Source organism: Convolutriloba macropyga, chromosome 1 (genome assembly GCF_964194025.1).
Source record: "Convolutriloba macropyga chromosome 1, txConMacr16.3, whole genome shotgun sequence".
In the NCBI taxonomy this organism is placed as follows: domain Eukaryota; kingdom Metazoa; phylum Xenacoelomorpha; order Acoela; family Convolutidae; genus Convolutriloba; species Convolutriloba macropyga.
Genome location: NC_134468.1, coordinates 58,321,135 through 58,348,634, shown reverse-complemented (window position 1 = coordinate 58,348,634; position 27,500 = coordinate 58,321,135). Strand labels below are relative to the sequence as shown.

At 33.1% G+C, this 27,500-nt stretch overlaps 2 protein-coding genes across 2 annotated transcripts in view; both read left to right on the top strand.

The window, feature by feature from the left end:
- The window catches only part of LOC142340856 (mucin-6-like), a 162,482-nt gene extending 137,420 nt beyond the window's left edge, over positions 1-25,062 (top strand). The window contains exons 24-29 of the mRNA XM_075391601.1: positions 4,901-5,018; positions 9,417-9,595; positions 10,121-10,314; positions 15,052-15,249; positions 15,588-15,753; positions 25,001-25,062. Of these exons, the coding sequence (XP_075247716.1) occupies positions 4,901-5,018; positions 9,417-9,595; positions 10,121-10,314; positions 15,052-15,249; positions 15,588-15,753; positions 25,001-25,062 (917 nt within the window). The remainder of the gene's footprint in view (positions 1-4,900; positions 5,019-9,416; positions 9,596-10,120; positions 10,315-15,051; positions 15,250-15,587; positions 15,754-25,000) is intronic.
- A 21-nt stretch (positions 25,063-25,083) lies between these two features.
- The window catches only part of LOC142340863 (four and a half LIM domains protein 1-like), a 41,918-nt gene continuing 39,501 nt past the window's right edge, over positions 25,084-27,500 (top strand). Inside the window, exon 1 of the mRNA XM_075391613.1 lies at positions 25,084-25,419. Within this exon, the coding sequence (XP_075247728.1) occupies positions 25,372-25,419 (48 nt within the window). The 5' untranslated portion in view covers positions 25,084-25,371. The remainder of the gene's footprint in view (positions 25,420-27,500) is intronic.

The following is a 27,500-nucleotide window of genomic DNA, read 5'->3' as shown; positions in this document are numbered from 1 at the left end:
AGATTTTCTTTGAATTAAAATTGTTTTAAAAATTTTTTTAATAATGTGTCTATAACTTTTTCTTTAGTTTCATATTTCTTCCGGTTTATGCTAATTTGGCATTAAAATTTGTTCATTTACTGGGGCTGGAAGAAGGTGTTTTGTTTGTTTAATTCCTTCTATTTTAATTCGGGACTTGTCCTTCTACGTTCTTTTCATTTCGATTCATCCTCGAATTTCGTTATGCCCGTCTGATAACGCACCCAGAACTCATAGAGAGATTTTGTTGAATATTTTCTACCGCTCAGTTTTTGTTCTAATTACTTGATCGTGCAAAATCAGATTCTCTTCGAGGAATTGGATTTTTTAGATAAAAAATTACATAAGATTTGATTTCATTTTTTGAACAAATCGTGTTTAACTGATTGTTTTATGATTATTCCATTTGCACTAGAAATGACGTCTGTTGTCCTTGAGAATGGATTTTGCGTCGCGTTTGCTATTTATGCTTAAGTGATTATTAGATTTCTCTGATATTATTGTGAGATTGCGTCGCGATTGACCACTTAAGTTTCTCAATTCACATTTGAAGAGCGAATGACAAAGTTTAAATTGCAACTGAATTTTAGCAATAAAATTAGGAGAATGAGAATGATATTTACAAATTAGTGCTCAAAAAGAAATTAAGTAACTTCATTTTGTTTACATTAAGAACAGACAATTTCCTGTCTAGTAAATCAAGAAAATAAGACAAAGTCAAGTTTTTGAACTAAATTGAACTAAAGGTTAAAATGAACCAAATATGACAATGAATTGATTAAAATGAACCAAATTCGGCAATGAATATTGAGCCCAATATTCAGTCCGCCTGATAAAACGTTTGGATTAGTTCAATTTTTGTTAATTCAATTGAACTGGAACAAAATTTATTTGGAATGCATGCCTATCATTCATTTAGAGTCAATCAAGTTATAGGATACGAAGCTTCAACTACTCTTTAATTATTTAAAACTTTGAAAGAGAATGAGTGCTTATTTACGAATTAGTGCCTAAGAGGAAACTAAGATGATCAAGAGTTCATCATGCTGAACGACAGCAACTTCAATTTGCTTCCGAATACAGTTTCCTCTCCAACAGACGGTTTCCTCTCTAAAAAATTAACAAAACAAAATAAAGTCAAGTTTTCAAACTAAACTAATTTAAAAGTGGAAATGAACTAAATACGACAATGAATTGATGAAAATGGACCAAATTTGGCAATGAATATTGATCCGAATATTCAGTCCGTATGATAAAACGTTTGGAACAGTTCAATTTTTGTTAGTTCAATTGAAATGAAACAAATTTTTTTGGAATGCATGCCTTTCATTCAATTAGAGTCTAAAAAATGACACCTCTGAGGGTTTTATCTATGATACATAAACAAACCTATTTATGATTACGTTTCTGTTTGTAAAATTGTATCATAATTTATTCAAATAACATTATAATTTTTATTTATTAATTTCTTAGTTTGGCCTTTTGTTGGAGTTTTATTTGCCTTGCCACTACGTTGCTGTTACAATAGACAGGTCTCGTTGGTTTTTTAGTGACACGAATGTTACTTTACTTTGTCAATTTTCTCTAGCTAAAAAAGGAATGCCTCGGCAAAATTTGTTATTAATATTTTTGTTTTGTGATAAATTTATTGATTGTTTGTTCTCAAAAAAAATTTTTCTCTTCTGCGACACATTGATATCTACTTCTGCTTTTTTTCCTCCTAATTTTATTAATTGACGGTTTTACTAGATCATACGTTTGTTCTGATGTTATATATATATATATATATATATATATATATATATATATGTAAATTTTTATATATATATATATATATATATATATATATATACATATATTTACACATGTATAAACATGTATATACACATAGGTATATATATATATATATATATATATATATATATATAAAAGTTATATATATAAATATATATATATATATATATATATATATATATATATATATATATATATCTAAACTATATATATATATATATATATATATATATATATACATACAATATATATTTATATATATATATATATATATATATACATATATATATATATGTGTGTGTGTGTATGTGTGTGTGTGGGTGTGTGTATTCAGCAAAAAGCATATAATGTTTTGAAAGATTCAGAAGCTGTTGTTGTAAAGGTTTTTTATTTAAAAAAATACTTACAACCTGAGACGTTTTAAAGGCTATCTATCAGTGTCAAACAATATCTAGAGTACTTTTTCTGGTTTATCTCAACTTGTTTTAAGATAATCAGTGTTTGTGCTTTTTCCGCTTTTTGTTGTTCTTTATGTAATCTGTCACTTAGGCTTGTAATTGATGTATCTCTTTTTTTCATTTATTTGTTTTTTGTTATGACATTGGGCTTCCTTTATGATAAGTCTGACTGACTCATTTAAGAGGCACAGTTAGACTATTTAAGTGTGTCAATTAAGAAACTTGTTTCTTCAATTTAACGCTGTTTTTTGTTTTTTTTTACCGTACTTGTAGTTGTTTTTGTTGTCCTCTGAGTTTGCTTTGTTATAAATAAGTTCCTTGTTCTTCTTTCAGGCAAAATTGTTTTTAGGGAATGTTTTTGCTTCAAACTTAACAATTTTAACGAATTTGTAACTTTTCTGACAAGCAATTTTTTTGTTTTCTTGAGGGTTGCCCGTGTTTGCAGTTCTTTGTTGTCCGATGACATAGTCTCGTTGATGAAAGTTCTCATTTTATCTGTAGTGGCTAGTATTTTTTGTTATTTTTTTTCTTTTCAACACCTTTACCGTACTTGTTAAGTTTTTATCATAAGGATTTCTACTTACCTATCGTATTGACCATTGCAGAAGTTTTTTCTTATTTGAGAAAATATAACGCACACCAATTATTTGTTGTTTTCAAAGCATAGTTCTATTCGCCAAAATTTATTCTTCCCTTGAAACCATTGATTTTTTTTTTAAATCCTGTTAACTTCCGTGTTGAGATTTGATCGCGCCTGTTAAACTAATTGTTTTTTAGTCTCACCATTGACAGATCTAATTAGTTCTTCTAAATGATCGCAGATTGAATCTACTTAACGGTTTCAGTTGTAGTCAATTTCTTGATTTAAAAATTTGATATTGCCTGCAACAAAAAACGCAAGCATTGATGTTTTAGTTCCGTAAACTGATCACTTTTTTAACATTTTTCTCGAATATTTTGTGCAATTCGAAAAAATCTGAAACTGACATCTGTTCCGCTATACTTGTTCTCTCATTTTTTTCTACAAAAAGATGTTTACTGTTTAAATACTTGCTTTGTAAACGTTTTCTTAAAACCTTGCTAACGAATTCAGGGATTTAATCAACAGATTTTCTTTGAATTAAAATCGTTTTCAAAATTTTTTTAATATTGTGTCTATAACTTTTTCTTTAGCTTCGTATTTGTTCCTGTCTATGCTATTTTGGCATTAAAATTTGTTCAATTACCGGGGCTGGAAGAAGGTGTTTAGTTTGTTTAATTCCTTCTATTGTAATTCGGGACATGTCCTTCTACGTTTTTTCATTTCGATTCATCCTCGAATTTCGTTATGCCCGTCTGATAACGCACCCAGAACTCATAGAGAGATTTTGTTGAATATTTTCTACCGCTCAGTTTTTGTTCTAATTACTTGATCGTGCAAAATCAGATTCTCTTCGAGGAATTGGATTTTTTAGATAAAAAATTACATAAGATTTGATTTCATTTTTTGAACAAATCGTGTTTAACTGATTGTTTTATGATTATTCCATTTGCACTAGAAATGACGTCTGTTGTCCTTGAGAATGGATTTTGCGTCGCGTTTGCTATTTATGCTTAAGTGATTATTAGATTTCTCTGATATTATTGTGAGATTGCGTCGCGATTGACCACTTAAGTTTCTCAATTCACATTTGAAGAGCGAATGACAAAGTTTAAATTGCAACTGAATTTTAGCAATAAAATTAGGAGAATGAGAATGATATTTACAAATTAGTGCTCAAAAAGAAATTAAGTAACTTCAGTTTGGTTACATTAAGAACAGACAGTTTCCTCTCTAGTAAATCAAGAAAATAAGACAAAGTCAAGTTTTTGAACTAAATTGAACCAAAGGTTAAAATGAACCAAATATGACAATGAATTGATTAAAATGAACCAAATTCGGCAATGAATATTGAGCCCAATATTCAGTCCGCCTGATAAAACGTTTGGATTAGTTCAATTTTTGTTAATTTAATTGAACTGGAACAAAATTTATTTGGAATGCATGCCTATCATTCATTTAGAGTCAATCAAATTATAGGATACGAAGCTTCAACTACTCTTTAATAATTTAAAAGTTTGAAAGAGAATGAGTGCTTATTTACAAATTAGTGCTCAAAAGGAAATTAAGATGATCAAGTGTTGATCATGCACAACGACAGTAACTTCAGTTTGTTTACATTGTGAACAGACAGTTTCCTGTCTAAAAAATGAACAAAATAAGACAAAGTCAAGTTTTTGAACTAAATTAAATTAAAGGTGAAAATGAACCAAATATGACAACGAATTGATGAAAATGAACCAAATTAGGCAATGAATTTTGAGCCCAATATTCAGTCCGCATGATAAAACGTTTGGACCAGTTCAATTTTTGTTAATTCAATTGAACTGAAACAAAAATTTATTTGGAATGCATGCCTATCATTAATTTAGAATCCCTCAAGTTTTAGGCTACGAAGCATTAACTACTCTTTAATAATTTGAAAGTTTCGTATCACTGCCACATTCGGTACAAAATTAAGCTAAAGATATGCGGCGTCGGTACTTTATGTGCGAATGCAAATTATGAAGCCTCCATATTCCTTTTGGCAGTGAATGTTCTTTTTGTGCAGCTTATTCGCAGTCGTGTGTTCTGCCTGGCGAGTGTCCTTGTACAATCAGGGACAAAAAGGGGGAAATGACATTCGTGGGACAGGGTTACACTTACTGGAAAAACAACTGCAGAAGATGGTAAGACATCAAACAAACAAACAAACAAGCACCGCATAAACACACACGCACACTAAGACACACAAATACGCAAAAAGCACACACATACACACAAAACCAAACACACATATACACAAACAAATACGCACACACTGCAAACACACACACACACACACACACACACACACACACACACACACACACACACACACACACACACGAATACGCACACACCCCACATACACACAAACACAAGCACAAACACACACACACACACAGACACACTTAATATGACACGCACGACGTTCGTAACAAAACTGAACAACTTCAACTTAAAAAGAGTGTTTGCTATTACATTCTTACAAATAATTTCTTAGTTCGGTGTCCAACTTCTGTAGCACGTTGCAGAACTTCTCATTGTTTTGCAATCAACAAAACGTTTCCGGGTTTATCTACAACACAAACTGAGAGTAAAATTTTTTTGGCATCATTTAAAAAATGATCAAAACGAATGGAATTTTGCACAACATGAAGAATATTGTACAACTTGTTTTTTGAATGGAAGTTAAACGGGTCAATAAAAAGAAAGCCCCTCCCCTAAAAAGGTAGTCGGTCAACTTAGGGGCGGCAAGTCAACTCCTATATACCTCTATAAATTGTGACAGTAGTCAATGGAAGTCAAAATAAGTTAAGTTTTCAGTTTCCCTTCTCTGGTCCATCAAGATGAATTTTTCATGTTATGAATTCAAAATACTCCAATTAGTGGAATCGACGATCGTGGAAAAGCAATCTTTTTCTAAAATGATGAGAACAAAAAAATTAAGAAGTCAATTCAAATTGGTTCTTAATGAATAATATATTGAAAAAAACAAAAGTGCGAAAAAAAACAAACATTTGGAAACAAATTTTATTTTATTTGCACTATTGGTTTTTAATTTTTACTAATGGGTAAAAAAATAACTTTTGTTGAAAAATCAAATGAAATAATTAACAATACATTAAATTTCCTAAAGTTTTACAAATGATGAATGCAACTCTTGCATTTTGATCGTGAGAAAAATAAAAAAACGCCATCAACGTTTAGATCAAAAGCAAAATTGGAGGCTTTGGTTGCCATGGAGTTTTTCCTTGCATGTCACCTCTTTTAAGTCTAGCTTTCGACAAGTGATTTTATATTTTATTACTGTGAAAACAAGAAAAATCTATTTTTCACAGAAAAATATTAAGCTTGCTCCCTCAGCGCCAACATTGGTTTCCAAAATCTAACTTTTAGATAGAGAGTAAAAAATCGTTACTTTGAAGGTTTCTTTATACTGCGTGCAAGTTTCTCCGTGCAACTGAAACCTTGGTTCCAACAAAAGTGAGTCATCAAAACAAAAGTTTTCGGGGCAATTTTGTTTCTCTTTAAGGACATGATTACAAAATTGAACAATTTTAAAAGTTCTTCAACAGACAATTTTGTTTTCTTCACTGAATTTTGGGTGACTTGTTGTGCCAAATAAGAAGTGTTTCACGAAAACATGAGTACACCATATTAATTTTAAAGAAATGCTTTCCGTCATTAATTACTGACTTAATTCCAATCAGATGATATCCTTTCAGGTTTTCGATGTTTTGCCTCACCGTCCGTTCATTAATTTTTTTGGAGTTTTTGACAGTTTTGTGGTCGCTATTTAAAATTTTGTCCTCAAACAATTAATTTTTGAACTGACAATTGTATGCAAGCTCTGCAATTGATCCTGCTTTTAATCTGATTGTTTTGTGCTTTCGTGTAAAAAAAACACTGCGCAGCGTAACAGATGAATGGAAGTTAAATGGGTCAATTAAAAGAAAACCCTTCCCCTAAAAAGGTAGTCAGTCAACTCGGGTTCGGCAAGTCAACTCCCATATACATCTACAAATCGTGACAGTAGTCAATGGAAGTTAAAATAAGTTAAGTTTTCAGTTTCCCTTCTCTGGTCCATCATGATGAAAATTTTATGTTATGAATTCAAAATACTCCAATTAGTGGAATCAACTTCAACAACATTTCTGTTGAAGCGGGAAAACGAGGCTGAAATCGCTCCTAAAAGTTGCACTTTTCTACCGTTTTTCTCTTTTCAGCTCAGATTGTGCTTATTGGGCACAAATCATGCTTAAATTGTAAACATCAAGATGTATGTACTATGTGCTAATAATGTGAATCTCCGTGCCTGAAGTTGCTATGCAATTTGTTGGTCGGGTCAGCTGTGGCGTTCATGTTAAATTGCTCTCAAATGAAGTTTGTAGCAATTATATTAGTCCTGTCGGTCTTTTTTTGTGCGATTTTTCGCTTGACCGATTTTTCGTCTGACGCTTTTGACTTTTTGTCCTCAAAAACGGGATAAACAGGTAGCGCCCCGCGGGAATAAAGTGCTCTTAGAGTTTTTCGGCTCTGTTTTAGCTCAAAGTCCTTTGGAGACTTATATTTTTGTTGTGAAGGGCGGATCTCAGAGGTTGACGACACCCCCCACTGTTGACCCCCCCTATTGCCCCCAGCCCCCAACCTGCTGTTGCCCCCAAGCCCACTGTTGACCAACCCCCTCCCCATCAAAACCCCAGAGTACCCCCCCGGCCTCCCGTGGCTACAAACTTCTTTCCGGACGCAGGGGCCGAAAAACGTTCTTAAGAGTTTGATAATAAGTTCCTGAAACAATTTTATTTGCCATGGAATAGCTTTCAATTTTTTAATATTACAAATTATTTCAATTTTTTTTTATAAAACTAGCATTTGTTTCAATTTTTTGTTGGTTTTTAAGTTTTTCCAGCCTCAAGACTCGAGAAACCTCCTCTAGGGTTCAGAAAAGTATTGAATAATTGTAATTTCTAAATGTAATGAGTCGTTTTTCATGATGTCAACATCACAAATTTCAGCATTTTTTCTGACAAAATTCGCAATTTTTGAATTTTTGTTTAAACATTTATTGTCAGTTTATTATCGCTATTGTCAGTTCATTTGTCATTATTGTCATTTATTCAGGTTTTTCAAACTAATAAAAAATTTCCATTGGGGTTTGATAATGAATTACTGAAAAATTACCGTTTGTTGGCCACGGATTAGTTAAAACTTTTATCACAACTTTTAACAGTTTTTTTGCAACCTCTAATTTTTTTCGAGTTTTGAGAGTTTTTGTCATTTTCTTGGTTTTTGCCAACCTCAACAGCCAAATAACGTCCTCTAGAGTTTTTGCTTAGGTTACTGCATAGCTTCTAGACGTAATGGATGATTTTTCAAGATTTTTAGATTAGCAATTTTAAATTTATTTGCAATTTTTTTTTTAGTTTTTTGAATCTTTTAGAGTTTCATTATTTTCTCCGGCACCAGGGTCCTGGGGACCTCCTCCAAGGCTTCATTAAAAACTGTCAAATAGTTTCAAGATTCATGGAATTGTTATCAATATTTAAAAGACTCCAGCTTTAGCACTTTTTTGATAAAAATTTAATTTTTTTTTTAAATTTTCGAAAAGTTATTATCATATTCCAAGTTTACGGATGTTTTTGAGCCAGTAGAACTAATTAAAATTTGAAATAGTGATACTGGATAGTCTCTTGAGACAATAAAATGGTTTTGAAACTTTTAATGTCTTGAATTTTAGCAAGATTTTGTTAAAATTTGCTATTGTTTTCAAAAATTTTGGGTGTTTTTTGTCCTTTTCTAGTTTAACCATGATTACTGGCCGACGAAGTTTTTCAAGTCTTCAAGATGGGTTACTTGAAATAACTCAGGAGAGATAAATAGTTTTGAACATTTTCACTGCGAAATCTAGAAGCGTTTCTTTTAAATTTTGCAATATTTTGCAAATTTTTTTAAATATCAGTTCTCTATTTGATTTGATTACTAACAAAGCTAGAAAACCAAAATTGAAGTGTCAAATCAAGCTAGCGCTAGTTTCAATAAACCGTGGCTAGCTACTGACAAAGCCAACCGCTCGCCGGTCGTTTGAGAGCAATTCGCCCGACGTTATTCGGTTATGTTTGGCGTTGTTATTAGTCTTTCAAGATCTTTCTCTAAGAAGCTCGCCATACAACGTTTTACATTTTTTTTTCAAAAAGTTTGTTCAGTTTTGCTGAAATTTTACCACTAAGAAGCATACAGTTTTAAAATGTGAAAAAAGTATGAAAATTGACAAAAAAAGATAAACGAAGTTTGTTGCGAGAGTAAACATTGAAGTTAGTGACGTAGCTCAGCTAAATTGCGGCTTTTTATCAGCAGCAGAATTGGGGACTTTAGTGTGATAGTGTACTTTGTGAGTAGAGTTCTCGGATAATGGAGAAAAAAACGAACGACATAAACGGGATAAGTTGTAGTTTCCTTGATAGCACAGCAAAAGCCTGCGAAGAAATTGGCCAACGGAGGGAATCACATGGACAACTCAAAATAAATTTATGTGATGTGTTAAGTGTGTGCGAGGGCACTGGTCGGTTTGTCTGTGAGCTGGACAGAGAGAATCCAGAGTGCCACTGTGACAGTGTGTTTGAACACGCGTGTGACGTCAGTGGTCGTGTTCAGTGCATCTCAAAGCTCTCTGTGTGTGACGGCATTCAAGACTGTGACGACAACTCAGATGAAGAGGGATGCGGTAAGTGTAATTAATCCCTTCTTAATCCTCTCAGTTTTACATCAATTATGATTTAAGAATGATTGAAAGATTACAAGACCAAATAGCGAAAATGGAGTAGAAGAAGAACCGTCGACTTTTACATCAATAACCAAAAAGAAAACCTACTTTATGATTTTTTGAGGATTAATGAATCCAAAACTGGGCTTTCGACTTGATTAGAAAAATAACCAAAAAATGGGCATTTTTATTACAGCATTTTTTATGGAAAATTTTTAACCATAAAATGGTCCATAAAAATTTTTTTATGGCGTTTTATGGTAAGTTCGGCACCATAAAAGTAACGCTCAGAAATTTGAAATTTCGTGCGCAGACATGTTGTTTTGGAACTGCAGGCGGCCCTCTGGACTGTTTTTCAGCAAAAAATTTTTATGATCATTGTATATTTATTAAGTTTCCATAAAATCCAAATATGTCGATTTATGGTTGGTAAGTTTCTTTCATGGTGGTCAACCCGTGGTGTAATTAAATTGGTCGTTATTGCAGACTGCTCGACCTTTGACTACTCATGCGACGGTAGTGGTGAGTTCTGCTACGACGAGAGTGACAAGTGTGATGGAGAGTGTGACTGTCTATCCAGGGAGTCATATTGTCTGGATGAGGCAGACTGCCCTGGACAATGCAACCTGCAAACTCAGTTTACCTGTCCATCCACAAACATATGCATCCCAAAGTCGTTCGTAAGTAATTTTTTTTAAGAAAAGAACATAAAAAAACAGATTAAGAGCATCAAAATACGGAAAACGACGCTATGAGGAAATGAAACTGTCGATATTCTGTAATACTCTATTGTTTATATACATTGAGAAAAAGTCATTTTGAGTCTTGCTTAAAGCACACCGTACATTTTTAGTTGAATTGAGTCCGAAAACACAAAAAAAACATTTAAAAATGATTTTGAAAATCAAAGTTAAGACATGTATTTTGGCGTTCCTGCACACTACCTGCACGTACCTACAATTGCAGGTAAATTTACCAAAAAAACTGCATGTAGTTGTCCTACACAGTTTACCTGAAAATTACCTGAACAGTCAAAATTTCAGGTAACTTTGCACAATCTACCTGCACCTTTCAGGTAATTTACCTACACAGTGAGTGTACAGTAAAGGTAATTTACCTGAAAAGTTGAGGTGAACTGTGCAGGTAAAATTACCTGAAATTTGGACTGTTCAGGTAAATTCTCGGTAAAATGTAATTTTCACCAGTACGTTCATTTAATTAAACAAAAAACTCCAGCCCAATACATAAGTCCCAGCGAAATTTTATAATTTTAAAATTGCTAAAAAAAAATTAAATGATGAAAACTTTGCGCTTATGGTTCTTTTCCTTCTAGTTTTGGTAAAATCATAGCTTCATTAAAGCATCCTTCCTGTATGAAAACAAAAATTAAGAATTATTGTTTTTGAAAATGCAATTTTTCTGGAAAAATTGTGCTTCAAATTAATGTTATTTTTTTAAAAAGAAACAGTTAAATTACCTGAAAAGTGTGCAGGTAATAATTTTTGGAAAATATGCAGTTAAATTTTACCTGTTGCACAGTGTAAATTTACCAAAATATTTTTTAGTGTGTTTGTTGTCGGTGATGGCAGTTGGCCATCGTTATTCAGTTCCCCCAAACAATTCTCAGTCAATCTCAAAAATTTATGTGAATATTTTACGGGTAGCAGGTTTTGATATAAACAATTTAACGAGAAAATGAAATACTGATAACTAATTTTACTAAAATTTTTAAAGCTATCGACTTAGCTATTAACCCAAGCTGTCTTGAAAACGTAATTTTAAAGGAAAATTGAAACGGAAGTGAAAGACGTGAAGAGATTCCTATCTGAACCTTCAAAACATTTTTCTCTGGCAGATGGCGGAAAAGCAGGTGCTTAGCTCAACCATTCTTCCATAATAAGAAAAAACTGTATAGAAAACCTTAATTGAAACACTCGCACCAGACTATTCCGAGAAAAGGAACAAAGGGGCTCGGTAATGTGCTTTTGCACATAATGTTCCGACACCACTCAAAAAAGTTCTTGGCTTTCATTGTCTTAAATTGTCTACAGCTTCAAAGACCTAAATTCTGTTAAGGAAAAATCGTCTATCATTAAAAAAATTGATTCCAAATCAAATGATAAATACTTAATACAGAAGCAAAAATAGCGTTAATTGAAACCGAAAATAAACAAATTAATATTGTTTTTTCAGTAGAAACAACACGGAATGGGTCCTTTATGAGTCTTGGTAATTTAAAAATTACGTTAATATACTTTGAAATTATTAATTTCAAATATTGAGCGCCATTTCAACTGAAATCTTCAAGTAGATTTATGGTAATTTATACTTTCATATGAAGATTTTGAGATGTGTCCTTACCCAGAATATGTCGCACGCACGTCTACGAAACGAAACAAACAAATACAGACGAAAAGCTAAACTTCAATTGTATTTTGCGAGAAAATGGTTTTGAAGAAGTCAAAACCATAATCCATTCGGTAAAAACAAAAAATCAATAGCTTCTTCTTTGAACACCATTAATGTGAATTGCGACCTGTATATAACAAGACTAGGCATCAAGAATATCAAAAGAACAGCAAAATGCAAAGTTCAGAAATAAGTCTACATTTTGTTTTAGAAAATTTGTTTTCAAAGTCGTGAAAAAATTTGGCTATCAACAAATTAGTAAATAGGTCAGTTTTTCATCCAACTAAATTGAACTGTTAAGACCTGAAAATATTTAGAATTTTTCATACGACTACAAAAAGATGAAAGATGAGAAACATTGAAAGATGCGGAAATGTCGGAAATTTTTTGTGGAACTCGTAGTATCAAAGCCAATAAACCATTAATCAAAACGTATAACCTCAATAAATATTGACATCAAAAAGACAATGCAAGCAAAAATTTGGCCGAAAAAGAGGGAAAAAACTGTCAAAGTTCAATAATCCAATCTTCTTTTTGAAATCAAAAAATTTAAAAGCCAGAACGACCATAAGCTTTCAACCAAGAAACTGGATGGGTTTCATTGAAACTCCTCGCGAAGCCAATTCGACTTGACAATAGTTAGTCTTAATTTGATTTATTCTGTTCCTTATGGTGAAAATATCCTTAAGAAAGACAGGAACTGATTACAACCAGAATTGTTTTTGGAATGTAATAAAGAACAATATGACCAAAACTAGCCTTTATATTACTCTTTGTTCCTTTTGTACACATAACTGTTCCAAATATTATGGATATTGATAATTTGACAAAAAAAGTTTATACATCGAAAATGAGTGATGCATTTTGGATAATTCATGAAATTAATTATGAAAAACGGGCAAAAATTTGATTCAAGAAATCTCAAAGGAAGCGCAACTAGAACTAGCTTTTTCGGAGTTAAAGAAGATTGTGTCCCCTGTTATTAGTTGTGTTAATCCTGTAAAATTAAACAAAGTGGGATAAAGAAGTTTACTTCATCTCATTTTTGTTGACACAAGGCTGATTTTTGAAGGTAAAAAATTGTATCAAACAGTTAAGATCACTCTGCTATCCTCAGAGTTAAAAGTGACAACCCAATTTTTACCAATTATATCACATTATATTTTCAGAAAAATTAGCAAAAACTGCGATAAAACTGAAAACGTAAACGAAAACAACAAAATCAGTTAAATAAATGTTCACAAAATTTTAAACACAAATTGATAACTCTGTGAAAAAAGGAATATCAGAAATCTTTTCATCTATAAGTTCTTCGCTGGACGGGTTTGCTAATTATAATACCCGCAACCCTCTACAGTGAATATTTCAATCGGCCAAAATTGATTGAATAAAACAAAACATATTTGAGTATATAGCTCTTCTCCCACTAAATTGGGTCTGTACAAAAAAATCATGTTGACCAAAAATATGTTCAATCCTTTCCACAAAATGAACGGAGCGGAAACAGAAATATGTTTGTCATCAATGGTTTTTGAGAAGTATTTCCTACTCTCATTGTTTTATCCTGTGAGTTTCTCACAAAAAAGCTCAATTTATTTTTTTGTTTCAACCAACCAAACTTTCGTCTATCATAAACTGTTTGATTAAAATATCCGACAATTTTTTGCTGTTCATAAAACAAAACATTTGAGTTGCATTATCTTCTACATGAACTTATTGTAATGATCAATGCATAGTATTGATTCTGACAAAAAATATTCTACTAATTTTTGTTTTAATCATTTTACATAAGAGAGCAGGAGAAAACCAAATTTTACTCTATAAATTAATTTTTGCAAAAATTTGAAAGGTTAGCTGACAAAAATTGCGTTCTAAACAGCAAGCAATATTGTCTGCTAAACAGAAAAAGTAAATTGACTACTGTTATTCAAAGTTTTCAACAGGATTTTAAAGTATGAGCGGCAAAAGTATGTAATTGCAAAGCATAATTTTGTTTGATGAAATCAAAAACTGTTAAAAAAGAGCTCAATAGTAGCCATCTGGGAAGATGGCTCAGCAATTTTTTTTGAAGAATTTAGAGCACAATAACTCTTGCAACTATCTGCTTAAATTTTATGATGTCTCGTTTTAAATCAAAAGCTGTCCATTTTTGAGCAATTTAGAAAATTACGCAGTTCATAAACCTTCAATTTTAGGTGGTTCTGTTTTCATACAGTCTAATAGAAACATTTGAAATCAAAAATTACGTTTGGACTGATTTTTTTCATTCAGTTAATATAATTAACTGAAAGTGTTTCTAAAATTGTTTCAGATATATCAGATCTATCCTCAATTGCAGAAGCAATCGGCAAATTTTATAGCAGCAAGAAATCTTTCATCGGACTATAGGCAGTTCAATTTTTAAGAAAGATTTTCGATTGGATTCTTTTTCTATTTTCTGGTACATTTTTAGCTCAAATTGCGTTATGTTATAGCCGGCGAATCCAAATATTATTCTTTTTGAATTATCTGATAACCACGTAACATCAATTAGCAAGTTCACGAGATCCCATGATCTTCAATCATTTACCTACATTTTCTATCAGCAGATAACTGAAGATGAAAAGCAAAATTATAGCAAATTTTCTGCTCAATTTTTCTTCCGGAAATGGAATTTTATAAGTCTCTTCAACAAGCGGTTCGGATTTAAAAGAGATTTTTAATGGGACCGCGTTTTTATCACTCCGCAAATGATATTGATTGGCCAAAGTTGGCTTCACAAAAAAGGAGGCAGTCTATAACTTTCCTAGCGCCCAGTTCATTGGTGGTTAGGACAAAACTTTCTGTTTTCTTGCTGTTAAATTTCTATTATGTTTTTTTAACACAGCATCACCAATTTCAATGAATTGTGAATCCAAATGCATCACAATTATGATTTCTGCTAGGCAAATATATTGAAATTTAATTAAAGCTGTTACTTATCTGATTAATGCAATGCAAGATTTGTGGGACGTGTTTCCTGCCTCAAGGTGTGTGATGGTGAAATCGACTGCTTGGAAACACCAAAAGGTGCAGTTCTGGGTGTCTCACTGACTACAGGAGTTAACAGCACTTCAGAAATGGCCAATGACGAGACAGGCTGCAATGTTTGCGCTCCCGATGAGTTCATGTGTAGTGGTGACAACTACGTGCCCAAATACACTGGGTTGTGTATTCCTCTCGACAAGGTAAGTACGTATTCAGATAGTTGCTCTTAGAGTAACATTTCTCGATCGTATCGATATCAGAAAAAAATTAGTAAAATTGACTTTTTCGGAAATGACAAATGTGAAAACTGTTATCTGAGCGTGCTCGATTTCACTTTGAGCGTATTAACTTTGCATTTATTCTTTCCAGGAAGTTTGCATTTATATCGTAAATATTTTTATGACCGTCTTTTGACGTCAGAATTGTTTCAATTCAGTATACGAAGTAGGAATGCGTAGGACAAAGTGTTTTCGATGCTGACGTTTAATTTCTCCAAATCTGCATGTAGACGATGAAAAACTTGAACTGTACTTTGCAGGTGTGTGATGGGCATGACGACTGTGGAGATGGATCTGATGAGCCCCCCTTCAAAACAGTGGAGAGTGACCTGTACGAGAGATGTGCTCCCCCAAATGGTACTGTCCCCACTTCTACTTTAACATTCTCCAATGGCTGGAAAGGCAAAACATACCCGTACACCACATGTTAGCACTATCAGGCATTTAGTTCAGCTTTTTGACATCGAATAGTCAAAGTTCATTGACAACTCCGTATAATTAAGAAGTTCAAGTGAAACTTCATACACAAGTTGGAAGATACTAATTTTTCTCTATAATTTCCACTTCTAATATCTGATTTAGATTTTAGACAGATCACAATTCGTAAGATCAGTTGCGTTTTCATTACGAATCCCGATAGCTCTTAGTGAAGATTCTGGCAAGAGATTATCATTAAGCGTCTTTCAAGTTGGTCTTCTTCACATTTGGTTATCGAGATCTTTTCAAGATACTTTGAGCATTTTTTCAATGGAAAGTTTTAAAACTTTTTTTTGAGTTTTCTATAAACAAGAACTTCAAACACTCAGTAATGTGTGTTTCCACATGATTTTGCGAACTCAATTATCCGCAAACCTTCCTCGATGTTATAGAAAATACAGATAATTTTTAAACAAAATATATACAAAAGGGTTTAAAATTTGATAAAACCTAAGAACAGGAATAGAACAAAAAAAATATTTTTAAATTTAAAAAGATAGATAAAAATTCTCAAATCTGAGAAACTCCCTTAAGCAAGGCACGAGAAGTTTCGGTCAAACAATTCTGAAAATGTTATTGCACATGAACATCATACAAAGTTATGATCCATACGAAATACTTACAAAATCACAGTAACAAAAAATAATTCTGTCGCACGGAAATGAGTAAAAACAAAAAATGGAGACTCATTTAAAACCTACCGCCGACTTTTTGGGGAAACTGAGCCTCCACGACACTTCTGTTCTGAATCTCTAAGGCAACAGTGACAACAAGCGCCACATAAACCCTAACTTATGTGATTTCAGGAAAAAATTAAGGTAACAAAAATATGAGATTTGAGCACTGGAAAACGATTCCGTTTCTCTTCTATGATAATTCAGAATTTAAATTTTATATTAAAAAAATTACATCACTGTGTAAGACGATGGCAGACGAATTGCGGCATCAAGAGTTACTTATTCAACAATTCTGTTGTTTCATTCTTTTGCCAAAATTTAAATTATTGTCACGAAAGAAAAAAGCATAATATGGAAAGTATGATCGAAAATGGCTTTAATCCTTGCAATAAAACTCTAGTAGTTGATTTGGACAAATTGTGAGGATAACAACCAGCAAAAATATTTGTTTTCTCTGACATCAATGAATGCTTAAGTATTTCATTGCAAAATCAGGAGCAGAAAAGACATAACTGTTCAGCAGACTTCAGCAGACAAATTCACTGGATTTCGGTGTGTGTTTGTTGTCTGCTACAAGTACTCAACAGAAACACCTAATAAAACTCCGAGTCGACAAATTTTTAATGTTTAACAAAAATTTCAACGACTTAAAGTGCTCAAAATTAATAAAGAGGTAATTTTGAAAACATTATTCAAGATTTTTAAACAACTAGAATGCTATTAAAATAGCTATGCGTTTTGTGGTCAGATAGTAGCTCAAAAACGTTAAAAACTCAACGACTGTCCTAACCTTCCAAAAAAACAAAAAGAAAATGACTAAAATTAATTGCTTTATAATTACTTTACAGGGTTCTTCTCTGTAAAATGCTGTAAACTTCTCTCTAAACTTGACAAGGTTCTTCTCTAAACTCAAGAGCTCAAGATTTTGAAAAACAAAAAATAAACTGAAAAGTAGCGCACGCAATAAAAAAGTTATTAAAGTGAGTCAGTAGGAAACGAGAAGGAAATCAAAATTAGGCTTTTTGTCTAAAAATTTGTTTCTAATAATCCAAGTATCCCAATTCCGTCAAAAATTTATAGAAGGGTGCTTCTGTAGAAAAACTATGGTAAATCAGGAAAAAGAGAAGATTATTATATAAAGTGTATTTTTTTGGAGAAAATTTTAACATATTCTTTGCAAAAAAGTGTAAAATTTAGGACGAAAATTGCGCTAGAGCAGTATAAGAGGATTTGAGAAACCAAACTTTGACAAAAATTGAGAGCAATCAAAACTTAGAAACAAAAGGTAGAATTAATGACACGACGAAATATAATAATTGTTTTGAATTGTCGTTGTTGTAAATATCTATAGGCATCTGAAAATATCTGCTTCTGAATTTATTGCTTGTACGATTTGTTTACAGAGAGAGAGAGAGCGAGAGAGAAAGAGCAGAGTGAGGGGGTTTTTCAGAAAAGAATGGATCTCTTCTGTTTTGAACGCCCCAGCTTAGTGGGCTTATGTCTTTTACCCCCCAGGCGCACGTGCTATTTTTTCACAGTAACGTGCTAGATAACAACATATAATTTGTAAATGGGGGCGTAAAAAAAATTGAAGGAGGGGTTAATACAAAATATATCGGTTAAAATTAATAGACAGCTGTAAACATGTAAATAGACGCAAAAATTTAAAGGACACCCATAATCCAGTATAAAGAAGCAACAAAATATTGAATCAAAAACGAATAAACACATGTAAAACCTGTAAAACGACGCAAAAGGTAGTCGCGGAAAGGAAGGATTTTTTTCGGAAAAATGGACATCTAAAACAGGAGCAGAATTAAGTAATTGTTCAGAAAAAAATTGTCAGGCAACTGTAAACCTGTAAAGAGACGAAAAATATATTAAATAGCTAAATTTTATTCATTTGAAGATTGCAATTGGAATCACTCATTAAATCAAATTTAGCAAAAAAGACAGTGATAAATTTACATATGGTTTGTTAACCAAACATTACCCCTGCCCAATTTTATCTTATTATGGACGAACAAGAGGAGTTATGAACTTCCTACAAGCAAAAACTTCGTTTTATTCGATGAAAAAATTACCATCATCTGAGACTTTTGATCGTATCGAGTGGACGATCAAAAGTCTCAGTTGATGTTAGTTTCATTTTCCTTTATCCTAAATTGAAACTGAAGAATTTTTCAGAAATTAATTTGTTTGTCAAATTTTCATGAAATCATCTCAAAACGATTATGCTTGAATACAAATAAAAGCCTGAAGAACCAAGAAGTTGGTACGATATGATATATTGTTAATCTGGAAACAACTATTAATCACTTAATTGCTATCAATTATTAAAGCTTTAAGAGACTTTTACAGGCTAAAAAACGCTCATTTAATTAGGCTTAATTGCGGGTTGTAGATACTTTCAGTGTGAAATCGAGTTACATTGAGTGCGAAAAAGCGATACATAAATCGAACAGATTCGTGATACATAAAAAAAAAGGATGCACAGCTTGTATCTCAATTCCGCGGACAAAATTTGGAACTTTTTGCAAACACGGGTTGCACAATTCATATCAATTTTGCCTCTTTTTGCTAAAGTATCTATTTTGCGCAATATTGTTGCATTTCAATGTATTAACATAGGAAAAACGAAAAGAAGATACACAGACCGGGCAAATTTGCCCGTGACGATTTGGGCATACCTCTTCGTCGTTATGCGAAGTATCGCAAAGATCAACCTCAATAACTCCATTCAATAAAAGTTGATCAGCTAAAAACAAAGTCAATTTGTTTACCATCGTATATTAGTCAAAAAGATCTCTGAATTAGGCTTTTTCAGTTCATTGGTCATTAAATTGCTTCCATAATTGGACCCAAACAAAACAGATAAAAGTAAAGTTCTAAGTTTTAACCTGATCAAGAACCGAATCCATTAACACGTTGGTACCAAATTTCGGAAACAGAAAAGATATTTTCGTAAGGGCTCGGAAATCGTGCAAACAGAAAAGAAGGAAGCAGAAAAAAATTGATAGACTGAAACTGAAATGCGGCGAACTAATCGTGGCGAAAAAAGCAAACCTTAAGAAGCCATAAAAACATCTAGTTTCCTAAAATGGTATTTGCCTAATTATTGGCAACAGAATTGACAATTTTTAAAAAATACGCCTCTCTAAATTACTCTACGCTCAGTGGCTTTCCCTATGATACTACTCACAATTTTCTATGATAATTATATTGATCGGCAAAAGTTAACCGGACAAAAGAAACCTCCTCACACTTTGCGTGTTGAAACAATTAGTGTTGTGCTTCGTTTCTCGGAAAATGATGCTTGATTATTTTTCTATCTTAATGGTCATGAACACAACACCAAATGATATATAGTGGAAAGTAGGCAAATATCATTATAATATATAATTTCTTAATCTTGTGGATAACCACGCGCCAATCTGGTACGAGGACTTGATTTTATGACGAAAACTTCTGGATGAAATTATTGTCGGCAGAATGTGGACAACGCATGAAGAGGTGAGTTTTTGTTTGATTGATAAAAAATGCTTTTGAAAACCTTTTTAACACCCCCCATGACTCTCGAAGATCGCCGACAGGAAAACTTATTGCTACTCAGCTTGTTTTCTGCTTATTGTAGCTTATTTTCTACAGCTTTTAAGAGATACATAATAAAATAATATAATCTTAAAGGTATTAAGGTATTGATAAATGGATCTTTTCCCCTTGTGTCTCCCCCCCCCCCCCCCCAGCTTAGTGGGTGCATATTATTTGCAACCCCCAGACTCACGTGCCATATGTTTACATGGTAATTTACTATGTATCGGCACGTGCTCTGTAACTGGGGGGGGGGGGGGGGGGTGTTGTGCATAACATTCTGGAGGGGGGGGGGGGGGGGCACAACCGGAAAAGATCCTGATAAATTATTAAAACTGCAATTGATTGTCAAATTTCCATTATAGTTAAGTTGTGCTCATTTAGTTGAAACTTGACTTGAGACTGATTCTTCAATGCTTCGGCGTTTCTTGTCGGTATTTTATGAGTATTCAATGCTTTGCTACGTTTCTGTAGTTCAAATAGCCATAACATTCTTAAGACAATTTACAGGTCATCAGTTTTTCGTTTGATAGATAGATCAAAAGGCATCAATTATCGCGGCCGTGTTCATTCCACTTTTATAGATCACATCCTGCTAACAAAAGGATATGTTGAAAGGGTTCTGCGCTTGTTTGAATCAATTGTTCTATTTACAGTTACGGATTGAATGGTTTTTGTGAAATAACACCTTGAGAATTTGACATTAGAATGCATTGCTCAGCCCACTTTCAAATTGACACTGTCGAATTCTAAGATAAAATGAAAAACTGACAACACGAGTTGAGTTTCATAATAACACAGACCTTTTATTTTTGAGAGGAGTCTTAAAATTTGACAAATTTGGTAAACTGAAGTCTTTATAAAATTGAAATAATTTTTTCACAATATGCTTTTGAATTCTGCCAAATTTTGACTAAAAACAGAACAAGCTTAATGGATATAAAATTAGCAAAAGTTGATTCAGGACAAAAATGTAACCATCTGATCGATTAAATGATCAATCAATTAAAACAAATGGATCTGGTTCTATAAAAAGATATATTTTCTTGGATGAAACATTTCAGTTATTCTGATTTTAACCCCCAGGTTAAATATCCACATGCTTTCACATATTAAAAAAGTAATCACAGTATCAGTGTTGTTAATATTATAATAATCTTAAAATTTTCTGTTGAATTCAACGGAGATGATCAATGACAAAATTACTTTTAGGTTCGTTTTCTAGCAGCTACTAAGAAAATAGTTTTGAAAATTTACAATTTTTAAATAATTTATAGTAATTTAAATCAAATGTTCGGTAACACGTTTTAAAGTTGAAAAGTTTGTTTTTTTTTCATATATCTTGTTTGTCATCTAGTCTTCAAATTTTGCATTTATTTTGATTCCAAAAAACTGTTATCACAATCTGCTTCAAAATAAAATTTTTATGACAAACGTATGCAATTTTGACAATTGCTTTAAGAAACATTACACTACTATTTCATTTAATTGGAATTTTTTCTGAAAAACTACCAATTCTCAGTATTTTTGATTTCCGAAAAGCATATATACAAAAACAACATGATTATGATTTCTTCTTTGATGTAAAAAATGATTAAATTCACGTAAACGGCTTAACTGCTCAGTTTTGCATTTTTTTCAAAATTATGCAAAATGAGTTCTTATTCTTCATTGATCTGATAAAATTTTATGATTTTATAGAATTTTAGGGATAATTTGCTTTGCAATTATTTAATTCTTGTAAACTGCACTTAGTTCTGTGCTATCAAAATATGCTCTCAAATTATGGAAAAAGGCATACAATAGAGTTTTTTGAGAAGACAAGATAAATTAATTTCCTTTTTTGGACATTTCTTTATAAAATCTTAGTTAATCGCAAAATTCTCATCAGTTCTAATCAAGAACAGATCAAGTTGTTTTTTGAACTCATCTCGGATTTGTAAACCACACAATCGGGTTTTCAATGTTGCAGTATAATCCTCGTGACTATCTTATAGTTTGGTAGTTAAATTCAGTCTCCCCGATCACTGGGTGAGACTACGAGGTAATGAAGTTATTGATTTTCTTTTTGCTGCCTTGTTGATTAGTTTTGCATCCGAAACTCCCTCTCTTTGTATGACTTTCCATCAATACAATTAGGGATTTCATGGGGCTCTAGCAAGTATCATGAATGCAGTTCCTCGGATAGCAGCTACGGAAATTGACTGGGCTAATTTGGCCCTCTGAAATTGACAGGCCCTCTGAAATAAAACTTGTATTGTCCGCGATAGGAGCCATTCTCATACAATAAATTCATTTTTCTGTGAAGGTTTCTTCTCGGAAATTTTCGGGAAATTATCTTTTCTCTTGCAAGACTTTGATGGATAATATTTTGTCTGTTTCATTTGGCCAAATAATCTCCGGGTCTCAACTTCCGTATCCGGGTCTTAATCAATATCCAGCATTATCTCCTGGTTTTCATTGAATGATCATGCATAGGTTTGGACATTAAGTTAGCAGAATTTGATCATTCATTAAATTTTTCAGAGTAAAATATTGAATTTGTTATCTGGAACTGACTTTTTGATGGGCTCGAATGAGATAATCGCTTCCATTTAAATACTCAGGAAAGATCGCATCTCTAGTGACAAGTATCAGTCATTGGGAGTTCTATTCAACTACAGAGTGTCACGATCCATAAATTCCCCTTTCCAAATCATTCCATTAAATTATGCAGAAGCCAATCATTCTGGCGTTACGTGTTCAACCAGGCACCTCGTGACGTTGTTTTCCCATCCTAACCATGACGCTTTGATGTTCGAATTTAACTGCTGGCCATTGTCAGTCTATTTAAACACAAAAAGGTCTCCTAGAACAGGCAACCTTGCGTCTATATATTATATTTGGTTGCTATCCCAACCGTAAGAATCAATCTATGACTAATGGCTGTGGAGAATGGGAGACTGAATTTGAGTCCTGCACTCATAAAGTAGTCCAGTTTAAAGCCATAATGACCATAATATGGACAGTAATTGACCCTAACAGGTGTTTTGTCAATGTGTTCAATCCAGTCCCGCTACATACATGCCTGCAAGCCCTGAGTTTATTCCCTTTTATGCTGGAATTGTGCCGGGCTAGCGGCCGACCTCGCGCGTCCAATGAGGAAAGATTAAACGCAACATCGCACATTGCTTCCTTAGAATCAAGTTACCAACATAAAGAGGCATCCGCTTCACTAACTCCATTCAGCATCGTGCCATATTTCATGCTAGCTAATTTACAATCCATAAAAATCCTTCAAACAAGCCCCCCTGCAAAGTGATGCGAAGCGTAAGCGTGCTCTGTTTATGGCGAGTGTTGTTGCCATTTATGGCTTGTGATTGTTGCCACCGTTCCTCCGCGCCTATCACAGTTAAGACAACTACCACCACTACTACTCAAAACCAACACCAACAACAACAATAACAACAAGGCACCAACGAATCTTCATAGTGGTAGAGTGCTTTGTGTGTTTGAACAACAGTAGCACTTTTGACAAGAAAGGAGCCGATAGGACCGACAGCGTTTTAAGTTTCATTTACCCCCCTAACTCATTCACTCACTCACACTCGCCCAAACCTCTATACCTAATTCCACAGGCACTACAAAACCTCTCTTCCGAAATCCCGCTCTTATATCAAACCCCAATTCGCATAGTCTTTATACTTCCCTTTAGGTATAACTAACCGCAGTTTCAATCACTGTATGAACTTTCGCTATTTCAATTCGCCCTGAAGCGCATTTAAGTGCAATAACGTTTCCCTGCAACCCCCTCAACATAGCCAGACTTAGATATACCCCTCCCATTAAAACGGGCTATATATTTGTGTCGATTACTTGTAAGAGGGCCGACATTAAAAAGAGCCGAAAGCCAACATAATTTGAATAGAGCCGAAAGCTAATGTAATTTGAGAAGAGCCGAATGCTAATGTAATTTAAGAAGAGACGCGAGCTATTCTTATTTTTCTTAATCACGGCAACTTATTATCATATGGTCAATTAATCCCATAGGCCGCTAGGATATGGCCGGTTACATGACAAAATACCCAATGCCAAAATACCCAATGCCAAAATACCCAATGTGCCAAAATACCCAATGCCATCATACCCAATTTATTCCCTTTGATCTTTTCGTTCAATAATCCGATTACAAATTAGCACTCAAATTTACAAGCATGTTTTCTCGCAATTAAGTTGCTAGTTTAATCCCATGTTCGGTTGTGATAGTTTCATATCAAGTCCCACGGGCCGCTGAGGCATGGCCATGGCCCGCGAGGCATGGCCAAACGCACTAACTAAATATTATGCTGAATAATCGTTCTGATAGTTTCAACGTTAGAATAAAATATTGGGTATATTTTTGGGTATTTTGTCACATTGGGTATTTTGGCATTGGGTATTTTGTCCTGACACCGATATGGCCATGGCCTAGCTGGAACTATAGTATAATTAATTTTTCTCACGCTTTTCATTTTTTGGGCGATAAATTTTTTGCGCGAGTTTTTAATGTAATTCGTAATAAAAAAATCTCAGGTCAATTTAATAAAATGGCCCAGTTGTATGGCTCAATTTTTTCTAAATAAATGCAAATTGAAAACCTGATTGGGTGGATCCATTTGCAGTTATGTCGGTGAAATTCTTAACTGGATCGTATAACGAGATGGACAGCTGTTGAGTGATTAAATAAACTGATTTAGTGATCAATAATAACCACCATGAGTTCAACTACCAAAAAATATGTCTATTCAAAGTTAAATTAAAAATATAAAATCTTTTTCGAACGTCGCCTTTCATTTTGCGTCGGTTAGTTTTGGTTATGGGTATAAAATTTTTCTTACAAAAGGAAAAAAATCGGCTTTTCTAACGTCGGCTCTGTTTTTGGTTGGGAGTTGTGTCTGTTGGTGGTCCAGGGCCAATTTATTGGGAAATAAGACAAGCCCACCCAAGATTACCAGACGAAACAGAAAACTAACCATTAGACCTCTCCCCATTCCTTACTTGAAACTCCAGCAGCTTCAACTGCGATTCCATGTAATTCAGACCAGTGCTCTTCTAAACTGTAAACTACGTTAGCATATGCTAAACTCTTCAGTACCGAAAAGCAACAAAATTAAACAAGTCAAACTTCTGCGCTCCAACCCAAAGTTTGGAATAAATACATTATTACTAATTTACACAGCTTCTCTGCGGCATTATTGTTTACTTCTTAGTCCCTTTAGAACTAATTGTGAACTTTGACGAAAGAAAGGAAGAAATTTAGTGATTTCGGAGGACATCAACGATGAGCCTGGAAGATCTCTTCATTTCAGTGTGTGACAAATGTAAAAAGGTTAGTGCAATTTAAGCGTTTATTTTTCTTCCTACGCGGAAGTACCCTTCAATAAATTTGCCCTGTATAAAGTATAGACTTGCACGTTTTGGCCCAGACTTGCGAAGACCACTAAGTGCAAAATGCGACATTATCATAGCTTTAAAAGGGTATACTGATTTAAGACTTACAATTAGTCTTGGCCAGTAGTGATGAAATCATCCACGTGTTACAAATAGAAGACCAGTGCAAACCACGAGGCAGTTAAAATTTGTCTAACTATGACAAAAGATACTGAGTGTGGGTACACGCTAGTGGGTACACAAAGTAAATTTAAATGGAAAAAAAACATGCTAAATTGGTTTAAAATCCCATTAAAATGCTCATTCGGTTTATGCCTGTTAGGCCCTGTACCACATCAACTAATGACAACCTATAGGGATGATCATAGCCAGAAGTTTTCTTGTTAAAGAGAAATAATCAACTTCAATCGTCAACCTTCACAATTGTTGGCAACAGTTTGCAAGCATTTAATTAGCTAAATTATAGTAATTGTATATGAAAGACTCTTCAAAACTCTGAATATGTTTAAATCAAATTTCGACTATACAAAAACTTTCAGACGTACTTTATAAAACAACAAGGTGTTTTATGTCTTACAAGTCAACTATACTTAAAACTAAACTAAAAACAAAGCATACATTGGCAGAAATCCAAATACGAAGAACTTACAAAAAGAATAATTTCACATAACGTTCTAGTCATATATCATTACAATTGACAGCACAGCTAGCGGCAACGATAACTTCAATAATTAGCCAAAAACAAATGTTTGCACTGCCAACTCTTTCATATTCATGTTTTTGCATTAAACAACGAAAAAAACAATAAAATCCATGCTCATAATATAAAAACGGAGGTACTTACCATTTAAACATCAATCTACACTTTCAAATGGGTCTAGGAAATACACCCCCACGTAAAAAAACCACTTAACTTTAATTAGGAAATAAACCCCCACGGAAAACAACCCCCACGTAAATAAACCCCCATTTTTAAATTGAATTTTGGTTTTAATAATTTGTTCGGTTGTGATAGTTTCATATCAAGTCCACGGGCCGCTGAGGCATGGCCATGGCCCGCGAGTCATGGCCAAACGCGCTAAATTCGCAGCTCTTTAATAGTAAAGTGGGGGTTTATTTCCGTGGGGGTTTATTTCCGTGGAGGTTTATTTCCGTGGGGGTTTATTTCCGTGGGGGTTTATTTCCGTGGGGGTTTATTTCCGTGGGGGTTTATTTCCGTGGGGGTTTAGTTCCTATCTAAAATGAAGTGGTTTTTTTTCCGTGGGGGTTTATTTCCGCAACCGCTTTCAAATATTTTGACCAACCGCTTTCTAAAGGCTATATTAGAAACTTCAAAACGGAAATCGTGAGCAAATATATTCCAGCTCAGAAACTTCCGACCAGAATCAAAATTCCTCTTCGTAATTTCTGCACATGAATTAATATAATAGAAAAGACAAAATTCTTGAGAAAAAATGCAACTGTGAAGTTCCGAGGGTTTTTCAAGAAGATGGTTATCGAAAAGGAACAAAATTACAGTTAAAAACTGACAAAAAATTATCGGCAAATCTCTCAGAAGCAAATAAAAGTATGAGCAATAAACAGCTTAATAAAATGGAACAACAGAATAATTACAAAATTAGTTGAAACCGTCAACCAATTTAATATGAAATCTTTGGGAGTCTGATGAAGAAATTACCAAAACTTAACCAAAACTTGACTTTTCACAAAATACTATAGTGTTTCTGTTGAAAAGGTAATAATGCCTTCATTGAGTTGTTAATCATTTGCTTTATCTGCATATATGTAATTTATATATATATATATATATATATATATATATTTAATATATATATATATATATATATATATATATGTATATATATATATATATATATATATATATATATATATATTTAATATATATATATATATATATATATATACATATATATATATATATATATATATATATATTAAATATATATATATATATATATATATATATATATGTATATATATATATATATATATATATAT